We start from the raw sequence: 14115 nt of genomic DNA on the forward strand, positions 1-14115 counted from the left end.
GGTCCCATTCTGTGAGCTTGTGTGGCCTACCACTTCGCAGCTGAGCCATTGTTGCTCCTAGACATTCCCACTTCACAATAACAGCCCTTACAGTTTATTGGGGCCATTCTAGCAGGGCCAAACTGACTTGTTAGAAAGGTGGCACCCTATGCCGGTACCACGTTGAAAGACACTGAGCTCTTTAGGAAGGCCATTCTACTGCCATTGTTTGTCTATGGAGATTACATGGCTGTGTGCTCAATTTTATACACCTGTCAGAAATGGGTGTGGCTGAAATAGCTGAATCCAATCATTTGAAAGGGTGTCCACATACTTTTGTATATGTAGTGTATTTCTAATGGGAAAGCATATCACTCTATATCAGGGCTTTCCAAACCCTCTTCCTTGAGAGCTACAGTACAGTCCAATACATTTTGCTCTTCCCCTTATGTAACGCACCCAATTCTAATAATTAGCTAGTTGATAAACTGAATCAGATTAGGTACAACTGGGGTTGGAGCAAAAACCTACGAGAGGTTTTCTCTCCAGGAACAGTGTTGGGGAGCACTGCGCTACGTTATCTAATGGTAACCAAGCACCTGTTGACTGAAATCACTAGGACAAATCCTGAACACGGTTATACTGGTAGACTTGAGGAGTGTGGTACCCTCTCCTGGCACCACAATACAATTGCAGAGTACAATCACAGGCCTTATGTAGATGTATGGTAGTGTGGTGTTTTTCAACTCCGGCCCTCGAGGAGTCTACACGACAGCACACATTTTATTTCAGCCCCCGAACAAAAACACCTGATCGAGGGTTTGATGATTAGTTGATGAGTTGAATCGGGTGCCCCGTAAAAAAAGAAAAGAAAGTGTACTTTTGGGTGTGCTCATGGACGAGAGGAGAAAAAAAAACTGTTGTGGTCGAAATTGTAATTGAAAAGGACTGCGCTGCACACTTACCCTGAGAATGTGATCACGCTCTCCGTAGCTGACGTGAGTAAGACCTTTAAACAGGTCAACATTCACAAGGCTGCGGGGCCAGACGGATTACCAGGACATGTGCTCTGGGCATGTGCAGACCAACTGGCAGGTGTCTTTACTGACATTTTCAACATGTCCCTGATTGAGTCTATAATAGCAATATGTCTCAAGCAGACCACCATAGTCCCTGTGCCCAAGAACACTAAGGTAACCTGCCTAAATGACTACAGACGTCTGTAGTGCTTTGAAAGGCTGGTCATGGCTCACATCAACACCATTATCCCAGAAACCCTAGATCCACTCCAATTTGCACACCGCCCAAACAGATCCACAGATGATGCAATCTCAATCACACTCCACACTGCCCTTTCCCACCTGGACAAAGGAACACTTATGTGAGAATGCTATTCAGACTGCAGCTTAGCATTCAACACCATAGTATCCTCAATGCTCATCACTAAGCTAAGGATTCGGGGACTAAACACCTCCCTCTGCAACTGGATCCTAGACATCCTGACGGGCCGCACCCAGATGGCGAGGATAGGTAGCAACACATCTGCCACGCTGATCCTCAACACTAGAGCCCCCCAGGGGTGTGTGCTCAGTTCTCTCCTGTACTCCCTGTTCATCCACGACTGCATTGCCAGGCACGACTCCAACACCATCATTAAGTTTGCAGACAACACAACAGTGGTAGGCCTGATCAACGACGAGACAGCCTATAGGGAGGAGGTCAGAGACCTGGCCGGGCGGTGCCAGAATAACAACCTATCCCTCAACGTAACCAAGACTAAGGAGATGATTGTGGACTACAGGAAAGGAGGACCGAGCATGCCCCCATTCTCATCGACAGGGCTGTAGTATAGCAGGTTGAGAGCTTCAAGTTCCTTGACGTCCACATCACCAACAAACTAGAATGGTCCAAACACACCAAGACAGTCGTGAAGAGGGCACGACAAAGGCTATTCCCCCTCAGGAAACAAAACATATATGGCATGGGTCCTGAGATCCTCAAAAGGTTCTATAGCTGCAACATCCAGAGCACTGGTTGCATCACTGCCTGGTATAGCAATTGCTCTGCCTCCAACCGCAAGGCACTACAGAGGGTAGTGCGTACAGCCCAGTACATCACTGGGGCAAAGCTGCCTGCCATCCAGGACCTCTACACCAGGTGGTGTCAGAGGAAGGCCCTAAAAATGGTCAAAGACCCCAGCCACCCCAGTCATAGACTGTTCTCTCTACTATCGCATGGCAAGCGGTACCGGAGTGCCAAGTCTAGGACAAAAAGGCTTGTCAACACTTTTTACCGCCAAGCCATACGACTCCTGAACAGGTAATCAAACGGTTACCTGGACTATTTGCATTGTGTGCCCCCTCCCCAACCCCTCTTTTACAATGCTGCTACTCTCTGTTTATCATATATGCATAGTCAATTTAACCATATCTACATGTACATACTACCTCAATCAGCCTGACTAACCAGTGTCTGTATGTAGCCTGGCTACTGTATCTAGCCTCGCTACTGTTTTTCACTTTCTTTTTACTGTTGTTTTTATTTCTTAACTTACCTATTGTTCACCCCATACCATATTTTGCACTATTGGTTAGAGCCTGTAAGTAAACATTTCACTGTAAGGTCTACACCTGTTGTATTCGGTGCGTGTGACAAATACACTTTGATTTGATTAGAAATTTTAAAATTAAACAATTTTGCATTATCATGCTTGAATGACCAAAATCAAAAACACATAAACAAAAGATAGAAATGATACAATGTGTAATAAACAGGAAAACAAAAGAGAAAAAAATTATAGGTGTACAACCTAACCTTTTTAGTTGTCGGTTAGAATCTTTTTCTTGTTGGTGCAAAACGAAAGCAACCCTTCATCTTTATTTAGGGTCCCGTCTCAATAAAGTACTGCTCCCTCCCACTTTGTCCTCACCTCAACAATCTCTTCCTCCCTTCTTCCATCTCAGATGCATGTGGCCTGACAGACCCAGCCCATGTGGAGTCTCTGCAGGAGAAGGCCCAGGTGGCTCTGACAGAGTACGAGCGGATGCAGTACCCAGGTCAGCCCCAGCGCTTCGGCCGCCTGCTCCTCCGCCTGCCCGCCCTCCGCGCCGTGCCCGCCAACCTCATCTCCCAGCTCTTCTTCATGCGTCTGGTGGGCAAGACGCCCATCGAGACTCTCATCCGCGACATGCAGCTCTCCGGAAGCTCTATCAGCTGGCCCTACGTCCCTGGACAGTAACGCCGAAATTAAGTCTCCGTCTGGGCAGTGACGACAAGGACCACAGGTTCCTCTGACTCATCCATCTGTGTGATCAAATGCTAGCACCAGCTGGACATCATACAAGTTGCACTGCCTCCATGAACTGAGCTCTCCATGCCAGCCTAGCGCCAGCTGGGTCTATTGCCAGCACACTGGTGCCAACACAACTACTGTGCGCCATTATGGCAACCTGAGTCAGCTATGCCATCCGCATGCCATAGTGACTTACATACACACATTAATGTCCTGCCAATAGAGGTCACTGGAATCTTGTCTCATTTTCCACATCTCATTGCCTTTGGTGCAAAGACTTTCAACATCAACATCAAACCAAGACGGAGATCACTCTTGGTGAAATTCTGGAGAATTCTGGTAGAAAAGCTTTATATATGCAAACACAGAAGTGGTAGAGGAAATGGAACTGGGACAAGACATTTCACCCGAATCTTCATCGTCCACTGAAATTTCACTCAAAACGTAATTGTCCTTAAAGCTAGAATCCTTACTTGCTCCATCCATTTTTGGACTTATAAATGAATTATATATACCCATTTATTATTGAAGAATATAACTTATAAATAACTTATAGTCTCAAACCATCGTTTAAACTACATTGTTAAATGTACCTACAGTATCTCCAAGCCCATTCCGCAGCTGTTTACCAAAACAGAGGCGGGGTGCCTGCTTTGTTATTGTTTCAATTAAGGATTCTAGCTTTAAAGAGGTTATAGATATGACATTTGAACTACTGAATCAGCCAGGCAGATAAAGTGGAGAGACTTACAGAGGGACTCAATGAGAGTTTCCGTGTACCACTCATAGGGCTCTTACTTGTTGTACTGGGCAACTTTTCAAACTCCACAGTCACACAAATATTGATCGATACCTCACAAGACAGCAGAATGCTATGGACGGACTTCTTCTAAAGGCAACCTCTCTGTCATTGTACAGTTGTTCACCACAGACTGCCTTCTTTTCAACAACTGCCTTTTCAATATGAATTCGGACACTGCAGTATGAGTAGATCATTCAACTGGACATATTCTTTAAGATTAACACAGTTTTTTTTTATACGGACTGATATTTAAACTACACCTGAAGATGATGAATGCAGCTGATGTGAGTGACAGGCTGATTGTTGAAACAAGGCTGTTCTCAAGTGACAAAAAAAGTATTTAATCTAAAAGGTTGTGGCCAAATGCTTTCCCTGTGACATATCACCATGCTGAAAGGTTGTGGCCAAACGGTTTCCCTGTGACATATCACCATGCTGAAAGGTTGTGGCCAAACGGTTTCCCTGTGACATATCACCATGCTGAAAGGTTGTGGCCAAATGGTTTCCCTGTGACATATCACCATGCTGAAAGGTTGTGGCCAAACGGTTTCCCTGTGACATATCACCATGCTGAAAGGTTGTGGCCAAACGGTTTCCCTGTGACATATCACCATGCTGAAAGGTTGTGGCCAAACGGTTTCCCTGTGACATATCACCATGCTGAAAGGTTGTGGCCAAATGGTTCCCTGTGACATATCACCATGCTGAAAGGTTGTGGCCAAACGGTTTCCCTGTGACATATCACCATGCTGAAAGGTTGTGGCCAAATGGTTTCCCTGTGACATATCACCATGCTGAAAGGTTGTGGCCAAATGGTTTCCCTGTGACATATCACCATGCTGAAAGGTTGTGGCCAAAAGGTTTCCCTGTGACATATCACCATGCTGAAAGGTTGTAGCCAAACGGTTTCCCTGTGACATATCACCATGCTGAAAGGTTGTGGCCAAACGGTTTCCCTGTGACATATCACCATGCTGAAAGGTTGTGGCCAAACGGTTTCCCTGTGACATATCACCATGCTGAAAGGTTGTGGCCAAACGGTTTCCCTGTGACATATCACCATGCTGAAAGGTTGTGGCCAAACGGTTTCCCTGTGACATATCACCATGCTGAAAGGTTGTGGCCAAACGGTTTCCCTGTGACATATCACCATGCTGAAAGGTTGTGGCCAAATGTTTTCCCTGTGACATATCACCATGCTGAAAGGTTGTGGCCAAATGGTTTCCCTGTGACATATCACCATGCTGAAAGGTTGTGGCCAAATGGTTTCCCTGTGACATATCACCATGCTGAAAGGTTGTGGCCAAACGGTTTCCCTGTGACATATCACCATGCTGAAAGGTTGTGGCCAAACGGTTTCCCTGTGACATATCACCATGCTGAAAGGTTGTGGCCAAACGGTTTCCCTGTGACATATCACCATGCTGAAAGTTTGTGGCCAAACGGTTTCCCTGTGACATATCACCATGCTGAAAGGTTGTGGCCAAACGGTTTCCCTGTGACATATCACCATGCTGAAAGGTTGTGGCCAAACGGTTTCCCTGTGACATATCACCATGCTGAAAGGTTGTGGCCAAACGGTTTCCCTGTGACATATCACCATGCTGAAAGGTTGTGGCCAAACGGTTTCCCTGTGACATATCACCATGCTGAAAGGTTGTGGCCAAATGGTTTCCCTGTGACATATCACCATGCTGAAAGGTTGTGGCCAAACGGTTTCCCTGTGACATATCACCATGCTGAAAGGTTGTGGCCAAACGGTTTCCCTGTGACATATCACCATGCTGAAAGGTTGTGGCCAAACGGTTTCCCTGTGACATATCACCATGCTGAAAGGTTGTGGCCAAACGGTTTCCCTGTGACATATCACCATGCTGAAAGGTTGTGGCCAAACGGTTCACCTATGACCTGCTGGTAGTTGGTACTTTCAAAATGCAGAGAAATCACATCAAAACTCATTTTAAGTGTTAAGAAGTGTATATACTGTAGATTTAGGGAACCAAAGGTTGCCCTGCTGCATGTCACAATTTAGTTATTGATCTGTGTTTCATCTCTACGAAATGGGATTAGAAGGTAAAGTTATTTTTTTTAATGTTGAGTTCACAGTTTCTTTTTTAAAACATGAACATTTCATGTGAAAATACCTCTACCATTCCTCAAGATGTGTCAAAAAGATACGATTCTCCATAGCGGTGAAAATGACACTACACTGGTGCAGAACAAGAGGCTACCCCTGAGCCAATTGTGTTGCCACCACAAAGCAATGCATTCCACTAGCTCAATGCAGAACACTTAGGCAATATGGGAGTTTGTTGTCACGACTGTTTGGTGATGTGACTGCTGCAGCCAAAATGACAAGGTGAGTGTGTGGATCGTTTCTTTCCTTAGTTGTGTCAGTTACCGCCATAAGAATGTCAGTTAGATGTGGGCAATATGTTTTGTACTCACAAGCTAATAAGAGATGAAATTTGTGATTTGTATATACACTAGATGAGTTTTGGGGTGATGTGTTGAAGCCACCGTGCCTCCATCTTGGCACTCCCCCACCTTGTAAAAAATATTTTGGAAGCTATAGAAATGCATTTATTAATGTCTACGTTCGTTTTTGCCACATTGATTCCATTACAGACACCTTAATTCATGCTTTTAAATTATATTATGTGAGGTAGCAAAAATAAAAAATTGAAAAAATATATAAACATTTTTTTCGTATAATTATTTGAGATGACTAATGTTAACATCCCTACTAGAACAAACAATACTTAACTATATGTAATTTTGTCATTGAAACATGTAGAATTCCATTCATTCCTATGGAGGACTGCTCCTACTGGGGAGTACCAGTACGTATGTATAGGCTTTCATCAAAGAAAAACTACTGTAAATGTTGTTTTTTACAAATGTCGGGAAAGAATGTGTTGCATGATCACATTGCAAAACGTTATATTCTAGAATAATTTAGAATATTTAATTACAAAAAATATGTTAATTGTTATTCTTCATTTAAAAACATTAAAGAGAGAATATTAGACAGCACAATAATGTGCAAAAGGTAATGCACACATTTTGCAGAATAGGTGAAAACAGCCTCCTCATTTTAATCTACCATTGTGAATCATTTCCCAAGAAAGAACCATTACACTGTTGCATCTTGCACCAGCGTGAGGCGACATCAGACAAAGTTACAACTGTTCGTGCTCTTTATCTGTTGTCACCATCATACGATATTCCATGAGAGCATGAGTTGGTGTCTTTTGTCGAGCTGCTGGAAAATATAGGGTAGTGTTTTATCCTTGATTTTACAGTAACATGAGGTATGCCCCCCTAACGCAGTTTTCACTCACCCGCTTCAGGTCCTTTCGTCCGGTTGTATTCTGCAGCCGCTCCCTGAGATGTAGAGGAAAATGCTAAAACATACTACTGCAATCTTAGAAAAAAAGGTTCCAAAAGGCTTCTTTGGCTGTCCCCATAGGAGAACCCTTTTTGGTTCCAGGTAGAACTCTTTTGGGTTCCATGTAGAAGCCTCTGGGGTAAGGGTTCTATGTGGAATCCAATAAGGTTCTGCCAGGAACCAAAAACTAGTTTTCAAAGGGTTCTCCTATGGGGACAGCTGAATGACATTTTTAGGTTTTAGAGAGTTTCCAAGAGTGTACTCAAAAGGGTGTTATTCATAAAAGTTAGACAGTTTTTCCACAATTGTAGAGGAAACATCAAACAAATAAATGTTGAACTCATAGGGCTGGTGAGCGGGGCTTTTTATTATTTGCGTATCATTTAGCTGATTCCTAAAGCTAAAGAGAAAGGTTAAAATACCACCTGCTCCTTAGTAGTACAAATTCCAGGTGAAAATATTGACTCATTTTACTGTTTTTATTTTTATCATCTAATGTTTTACTCAAAAAGTAGTTACAAATATATTTTTAAAGTAAGCCTGTGTGCATGTGTGTGTGTGTGTGTGTGTGTGTGTGTGTGTGTGTGTGTGTGTGTGTGTGTGTGTGTGTGTGCTGTAACGGTGCTTGTTTCAATGAATCACTAAGAAGTTACTTTTCATATTTCTACACAAGTATCAGAATAGTGGACTGTAAAGACAAAAAATAACCATATTCTTTTTGGCCAAAAATCTAATAGCAGATGCTTTTTCGTGCTCACTGCACCTGGTACGTCATCGTCCCATCCTCCAGGATGTCCAGCTCTCGGCTCAGTTTTTGCACCTGGTATTCATCGTCCCATCCTCCAGGATGTCCAGCTCTCGGCTCAGTTTTTGCACCTGGTACTTCATCGTCCCATCCTCCAGGATGTCCAGCTCTCGGCTCAGTTTTTGCACCTGGTATTCATCGTCCCATCCTCCAGGATGTCCAGCCCTCGGCTCAGTTTTTGCACCTGGTATTCATCGTCCCATCCTCCAGGATGTCCAGCTCTCGGCTCAGTTTTTGCACCTGGTTCTTCATCGTCCCATCCTCCAGGATGTCCAGCTCTCGGCTCAGTTTTTGCACCTGGTACTTCATCGTCCCATCCTCCAGGATGTCCAGCTCTCGGCTCAGTTTTTGCACCTGGTACTTCATCGTCCCATCCTCCAGGATGTCCAGCTCTCGGCTCAGTTTTTGCACCTGGTACTTCATCGTCCCATCCTCCAGGATGTCCAGCTCTCGGCTCAGTTTTTGCGCCTGGTCGCTGATGTCATCGATCTCGGCACACAGGCTCTTGTCGCTTGCCAGGTAGAACTCTTTCATATTCTGTCTGCCTGTCTGATGTTATCTCAGGGTACTGAAGAGACACATTACACAGGGAAAAAAAGAGACACAGGAAATGCCATTTGGATCAATACTGCAATTTTCTTGAATGCTATCTTGAATGTAGAACAAAATGGCTTTCTGTCATGCTTTCCCACTAGCATGTGACATTGCTGAAACAGCACACACAGCAGATATGGAATGCTGTCTGTCTTGCTGTTTTAATGTTTAATCTATCACTCAATCCCTTGTTCCATCCATCCCCCCACCCATCAAATATGGCCCACCTATGCAAGTGGTCATTTTGGTCAGTTCATTACCAGTATCCCCACCGGTGGTGTAACCGGTCTCACATTGGGTCTCCTCCTGTGAAAGGGGGGTAGGGTCCTGTTCCCTCTCCCTGTGAATGGGGTCTTCCTCAGGCTGGAGTAACTGGAGATAATGTCAAACTGTCACTAAAGTCGTTAACTTTTTTAACGTCCCTCTTTACGTTTGATTATTTATGCATTTAAAAAACGGAGGTCGGGGCGTTTTGATATTGTTTAGTTGAACTTTACTTTGAGTATGCTGGCATTTATATGGTTAAAAACAGGACTTCTTAGCACAACTATCGGTCCCATGTTACACATGGAACTGGAACATCTCAAAATATAACTTGACATGGGAAGAAAAAAAAAATATACATATACACACACACACCAACAAACACACCAACACACCCACACCAACACACCCACCCACACATACCCACCAACAAACACACCAACACACCCACACCAACACACCCACCCACACATACCCACCAACACACACACACACACCCACACCAACACACACACACACACACCCACCAACACACCAACACACACCCACACCAACACACACACACACACCAACAGCCACACACACCACACACCAAAACACAGACACACACACAACAACACCAACCAACACACACCAACCAACATACACACCAACCTACCAACACCAACACACCCCAACACACACACACACCAACACACACACACCCACCAACAAACACACCAACACACCCACACCCACCAACAAACACACCAACACACCCACACCAACACACCCACCCACACACACCCACCAACAAACACACCAACACACCCACACATACCCACCAACAAACACACCAACACACCCACACCAACACACCCACCCACACATACCCACCAACACACACACACACACCCACACCAACACACACACACACACCCACCAACACACCAACACACACCCACACCAACACACACACACACACACACACCAACAGCCACACACACCACACACCAAAACACAGACACACACACAACAACACCAACCAACACACACCAACCAACATACACACCAACCTACCAACACCAACACACACACACACCAACACACACACACCAACCTACCAACACCAACACACACCAACCAACCAACACACACACCAACCAACCAACCCACACCAACCAACACACACCCCAACACCAACACACCCACCCACACATACCCACCAACACACACACACACCCACACCAACACACACACACACACCCACCAACACACCAACACACACCCACACCAACACACACACACACACACCAACAGCCACACACACCACACACCAAAACACAGACACACACACAACAACACCAACCAACACACACCAACCAACATACACACCAACCTACCAACACCAACACACCCCAACACACACACACCAACCTACCAACACCAACACACACCAACCAACCAACACACACACCAACCAACCAACCCACACCAACCAACACACACCCCAACACCAACACACACACACACCAACACCCACCCACCCACACCAACACACACACACCCACCCACACCAACACACCAACACACACACACACACACCCACACACACACACACACCAACCAACACACACACACCAACCAACACACACACCAACCTACCAACACCGACACACACCAACACACACCAACCAACACACACACCAACCAACACACACCCACACCAACACACACCAACCAACACACACCAACACACACCCACACCAACACACACATACCCACACACACACACACACCCACACCAACACACCAACACACACACCCACACCAACCAACACACCCCCACACCAACACACCCCCACACCGACACACACACACACGAACACAAACACACATCCACCCACAAACACACACCAACACACACACCAACCAACACACACACCAACCAACACACACCCACACCAACACACACCCACACACACACCAACACACACCCACACCAACACACACCAACACACACACACACACCACCAACACACACCCACCCACACACACACCAACACACACCAACACACACCCACCCACCCACACACACACCAACACACACACCAACCAACACACACACAACACACACCCACCCACACACACACCAACCAACCAACACACACACAACACACACCACCCAACACACACCAACCAACACACACCAACCAACACACACACACACCAACACCAACACACACACACACCAACACACACCTACACCCACACCAACACCAACACACACCCACACCAACACACACACACACCCACACACACCCACACCAACACACACACACACACACACACACAACACACGCACACACACCAACACACACACACACACTCCAACACACCAACACACACACACACACACACACCAACACACACACACACACACCAGCATTAGCACTTACCCGTCCAGAAGTACGTCCTGCAGAAACAGCTCCTCAGTCTGTATATATATATATATAAATATATAAAATTATAAATATATAAAATATAACCTGACATGGGATTTTTTTTTTATATATATATATATATATATATATATATATATATATATATATATATATATATTATAGATATTATATATATATACACACATATACATTATTTTTTTCCCATGTCAGGTTATATTTTCATTTTTTTTATTCAAATGGAATGGAGTTGTTTGTTAATAGTTAATTGTTTACTCCATGTGTAACTCTGTGTTGTCTGTTCACACTGCTGTGCTTTATCTTGGCCAGGTCGCAGTTGCAAATGAGAACCTGTTCTCAACTAGCCTACTTGGTTAAATAAAGGTGAAATAAAAAATAAAAATAAAAAGTAGAACAGCAAACACACACATGGCCACTGCGCCTGCTACTCCTCTCCATTTCCATATGAAATAGCCATTGGGTGCTGTTCAGGAGATGGCAGGCCCACAACATGGAACAACACTGTTCCCTCTGCTCTGTACAATACATATTTGTTTATTTTATGTGATGATAAAAGGCTCATACAATACAAATATTTTTTTATGTTTTCTTTCACAGTGATAGCGACTCCGACTGGGAGCCCCCGGTGCCAAGCTGCCTGCTCTACCTCTGCCCCCAGTGGTGTTCATATGCCACAGTTCATTACTGCAGGCATGACTGTGCCTCAGGGCCAAAAGGGCACAGCATGGAGGCGTCGTTGTGTTATGTGTCGCATGAAAAGCACCACTTGTTCAGTTTGCCTCTCCTTTACATCAGAAAAAGACAGCTATGGGACATGGCACAGGCAGCAAAATATTGTGACGAGGACTTACAAAGGGTGTACTGTTTAAAAAAAATACAAAATTGTGTGTGTGTGTGTGAGAATTGCTTTTTTGATATGTGGTATATAGTTATTTGCACTGCTGTATATAGTTATAGGTCATTTCACCAATTCGGCCACTTGGGTACATTTGGGTGACTTCATGCTAAATGTCATGTAGCTCACCCATTCCTGAAGTTATCAGTCTCAAACTTTGCACACCTACAGTTGCCCTCTTGTGTTATCCATCAAAATGATCTCCAGCCTCCTATCTGACTGTGTGGCTATTCTAGTACATGTGAAAGATGATACAACAACAATAAAAAACAGAAAACGTATGTTCTTTCTTTATCTTTTCTTCCACCAGATCTACTGTGTTATATTCTCCTACATTCAATGAACATTTCCACAAACTTCAAAATGTTTCCATTCAAATGATACCAAGAATATGCATATCCTTGCCTCTGGGGCTGAGCTACAGGCAGTTAGATTTGGGTATGTCTTCTGCCTCTGGGGCTGAGCTACAGGCAGTTAGATTTGGGTATGTCTTCAGGTGGAAATTGAGAACAAAGGGATGCAGCCATAACAGGTTATTAAACAAAATAATTTTATACCCATCTTATTCATTAATGCTGTGTGATAAATCAGATGTTTCTTGGTGGGCTTAAACAAATCTACAGTAACATGACAGATATAGTGGAGATGATACAAAAAATCTGCTAGTGGATAGTAGTCGTCGGTAACAAGCAATACGTGTTAAATATATGTGTATATATGTATATATGTGTATATATGTGCCACAGTCAATCATGACAGCCTCTTTATGAAAGGCCTTTACTTATGACTTAAACAGATTCATTTTCTACACATCTTATTAATTAATGCTGTGGGCATACCCAGGATTTACATGCCGGATGGATTATCTACCCATGGAGGGAAAACTTATGGAGCTTTGATGGAGTGTGCAAGCGTCTTAGCGATCGTGAATTGGAAATTGATAATGGTCAGGGATAACCCGGACCTACAGTGAGGCAAAAAAGTATTTAGTCAGCCACCAATTGTGCAAGTTCTCCCACTTAATAAGATGACAGAGGCCTGTAATTTTCATCATAGGTACACTTCAACTATGACAGACAAAATTCAAAGAAAAAAAATCCAGAAAATCACACTGTAGGATTTTTTATGAATTTATTTGCAAATTATGGTGGAAAATAAGTATTTGGTCACCTACAAACAAGCAAGATTTCTGGCTCTCACAGACCTGTAACGTCTTCTTTAAGAGGCTCCTCTGTCCTCCACTCGTTACCTGTATTAATGGCACCTGTTTGAACTTGTTATCAGTATAAAAGACACCTGTCCACAACCTCAAACAGTCACACTCCAAACTCCACTATGGCCAAGACCAAAGAGCTGTCAAAGGACACCAGAAACAAAATTGTAGACCTGCACCAGGCTGGGAAGACTGAATCTGCAACAGGTAAGCAGCTTGGTTTGAAGAAATCAACTGTAGGAAATGGAAGACATACAAGACCACTGATAATCTCCCTCGATCTGGGGCTCACGCAAGATCTCACCCGTGGGGTCAAAATGATCACAAGAACGGTGAGCAAAAATATCAGAACCACACGGGGGGACCTAGTGAATGACCTGCAGAGAGCTGGGACCAAAGTAACAAAGCCTACCATCAG

The 14115-nt window shown here is 44.3% G+C and overlaps 2 protein-coding genes across 6 annotated transcripts in view; both read left to right on the forward strand.

Moving 5' to 3' along the window:
- LOC135517823 (nuclear receptor subfamily 2 group F member 6-like) overlaps positions 1 to 12765 on the forward strand; it is a 31496-nt gene extending 18731 nt beyond the window's left edge. For 4 of the 5 annotated variants that reach the window (XM_064942490.1, XM_064942456.1, XM_064942466.1 and 1 more), the window contains one exon: positions 2943 to 6165. In XM_064942490.1, the coding sequence (XP_064798562.1) occupies positions 2943 to 3217 (275 nt within the window). In that variant the 3' untranslated portion in view covers positions 3218 to 6165. Of the gene's footprint in view, positions 1 to 2942; positions 6166 to 12186 lie in introns of those variants that run through there. The other variant, XM_064942483.1, reaches the window with a different exon arrangement.
- Positions 4343 to 6165, forward strand: LOC135518478 (uncharacterized). The gene is made up of 3 exons (XM_064943653.1): positions 4343 to 4357; positions 4741 to 4964; positions 5280 to 6165. Exons 1-3 carry the CDS (start codon positions 4343 to 4345, stop codon positions 5989 to 5991), a joined length of 951 nt encoding a protein of 316 aa, XP_064799725.1. The 3' UTR covers positions 5992 to 6165.
- Positions 12766 to 14115: the final 1350 nt, after the last annotated feature.

The sequence above is a fragment of the Oncorhynchus masou genome, chromosome 3 (assembly GCF_036934945.1).
Source record: "Oncorhynchus masou masou isolate Uvic2021 chromosome 3, UVic_Omas_1.1, whole genome shotgun sequence".
In the NCBI taxonomy this organism is placed as follows: Eukaryota; Metazoa; Chordata; class Actinopteri; order Salmoniformes; family Salmonidae; genus Oncorhynchus; species Oncorhynchus masou.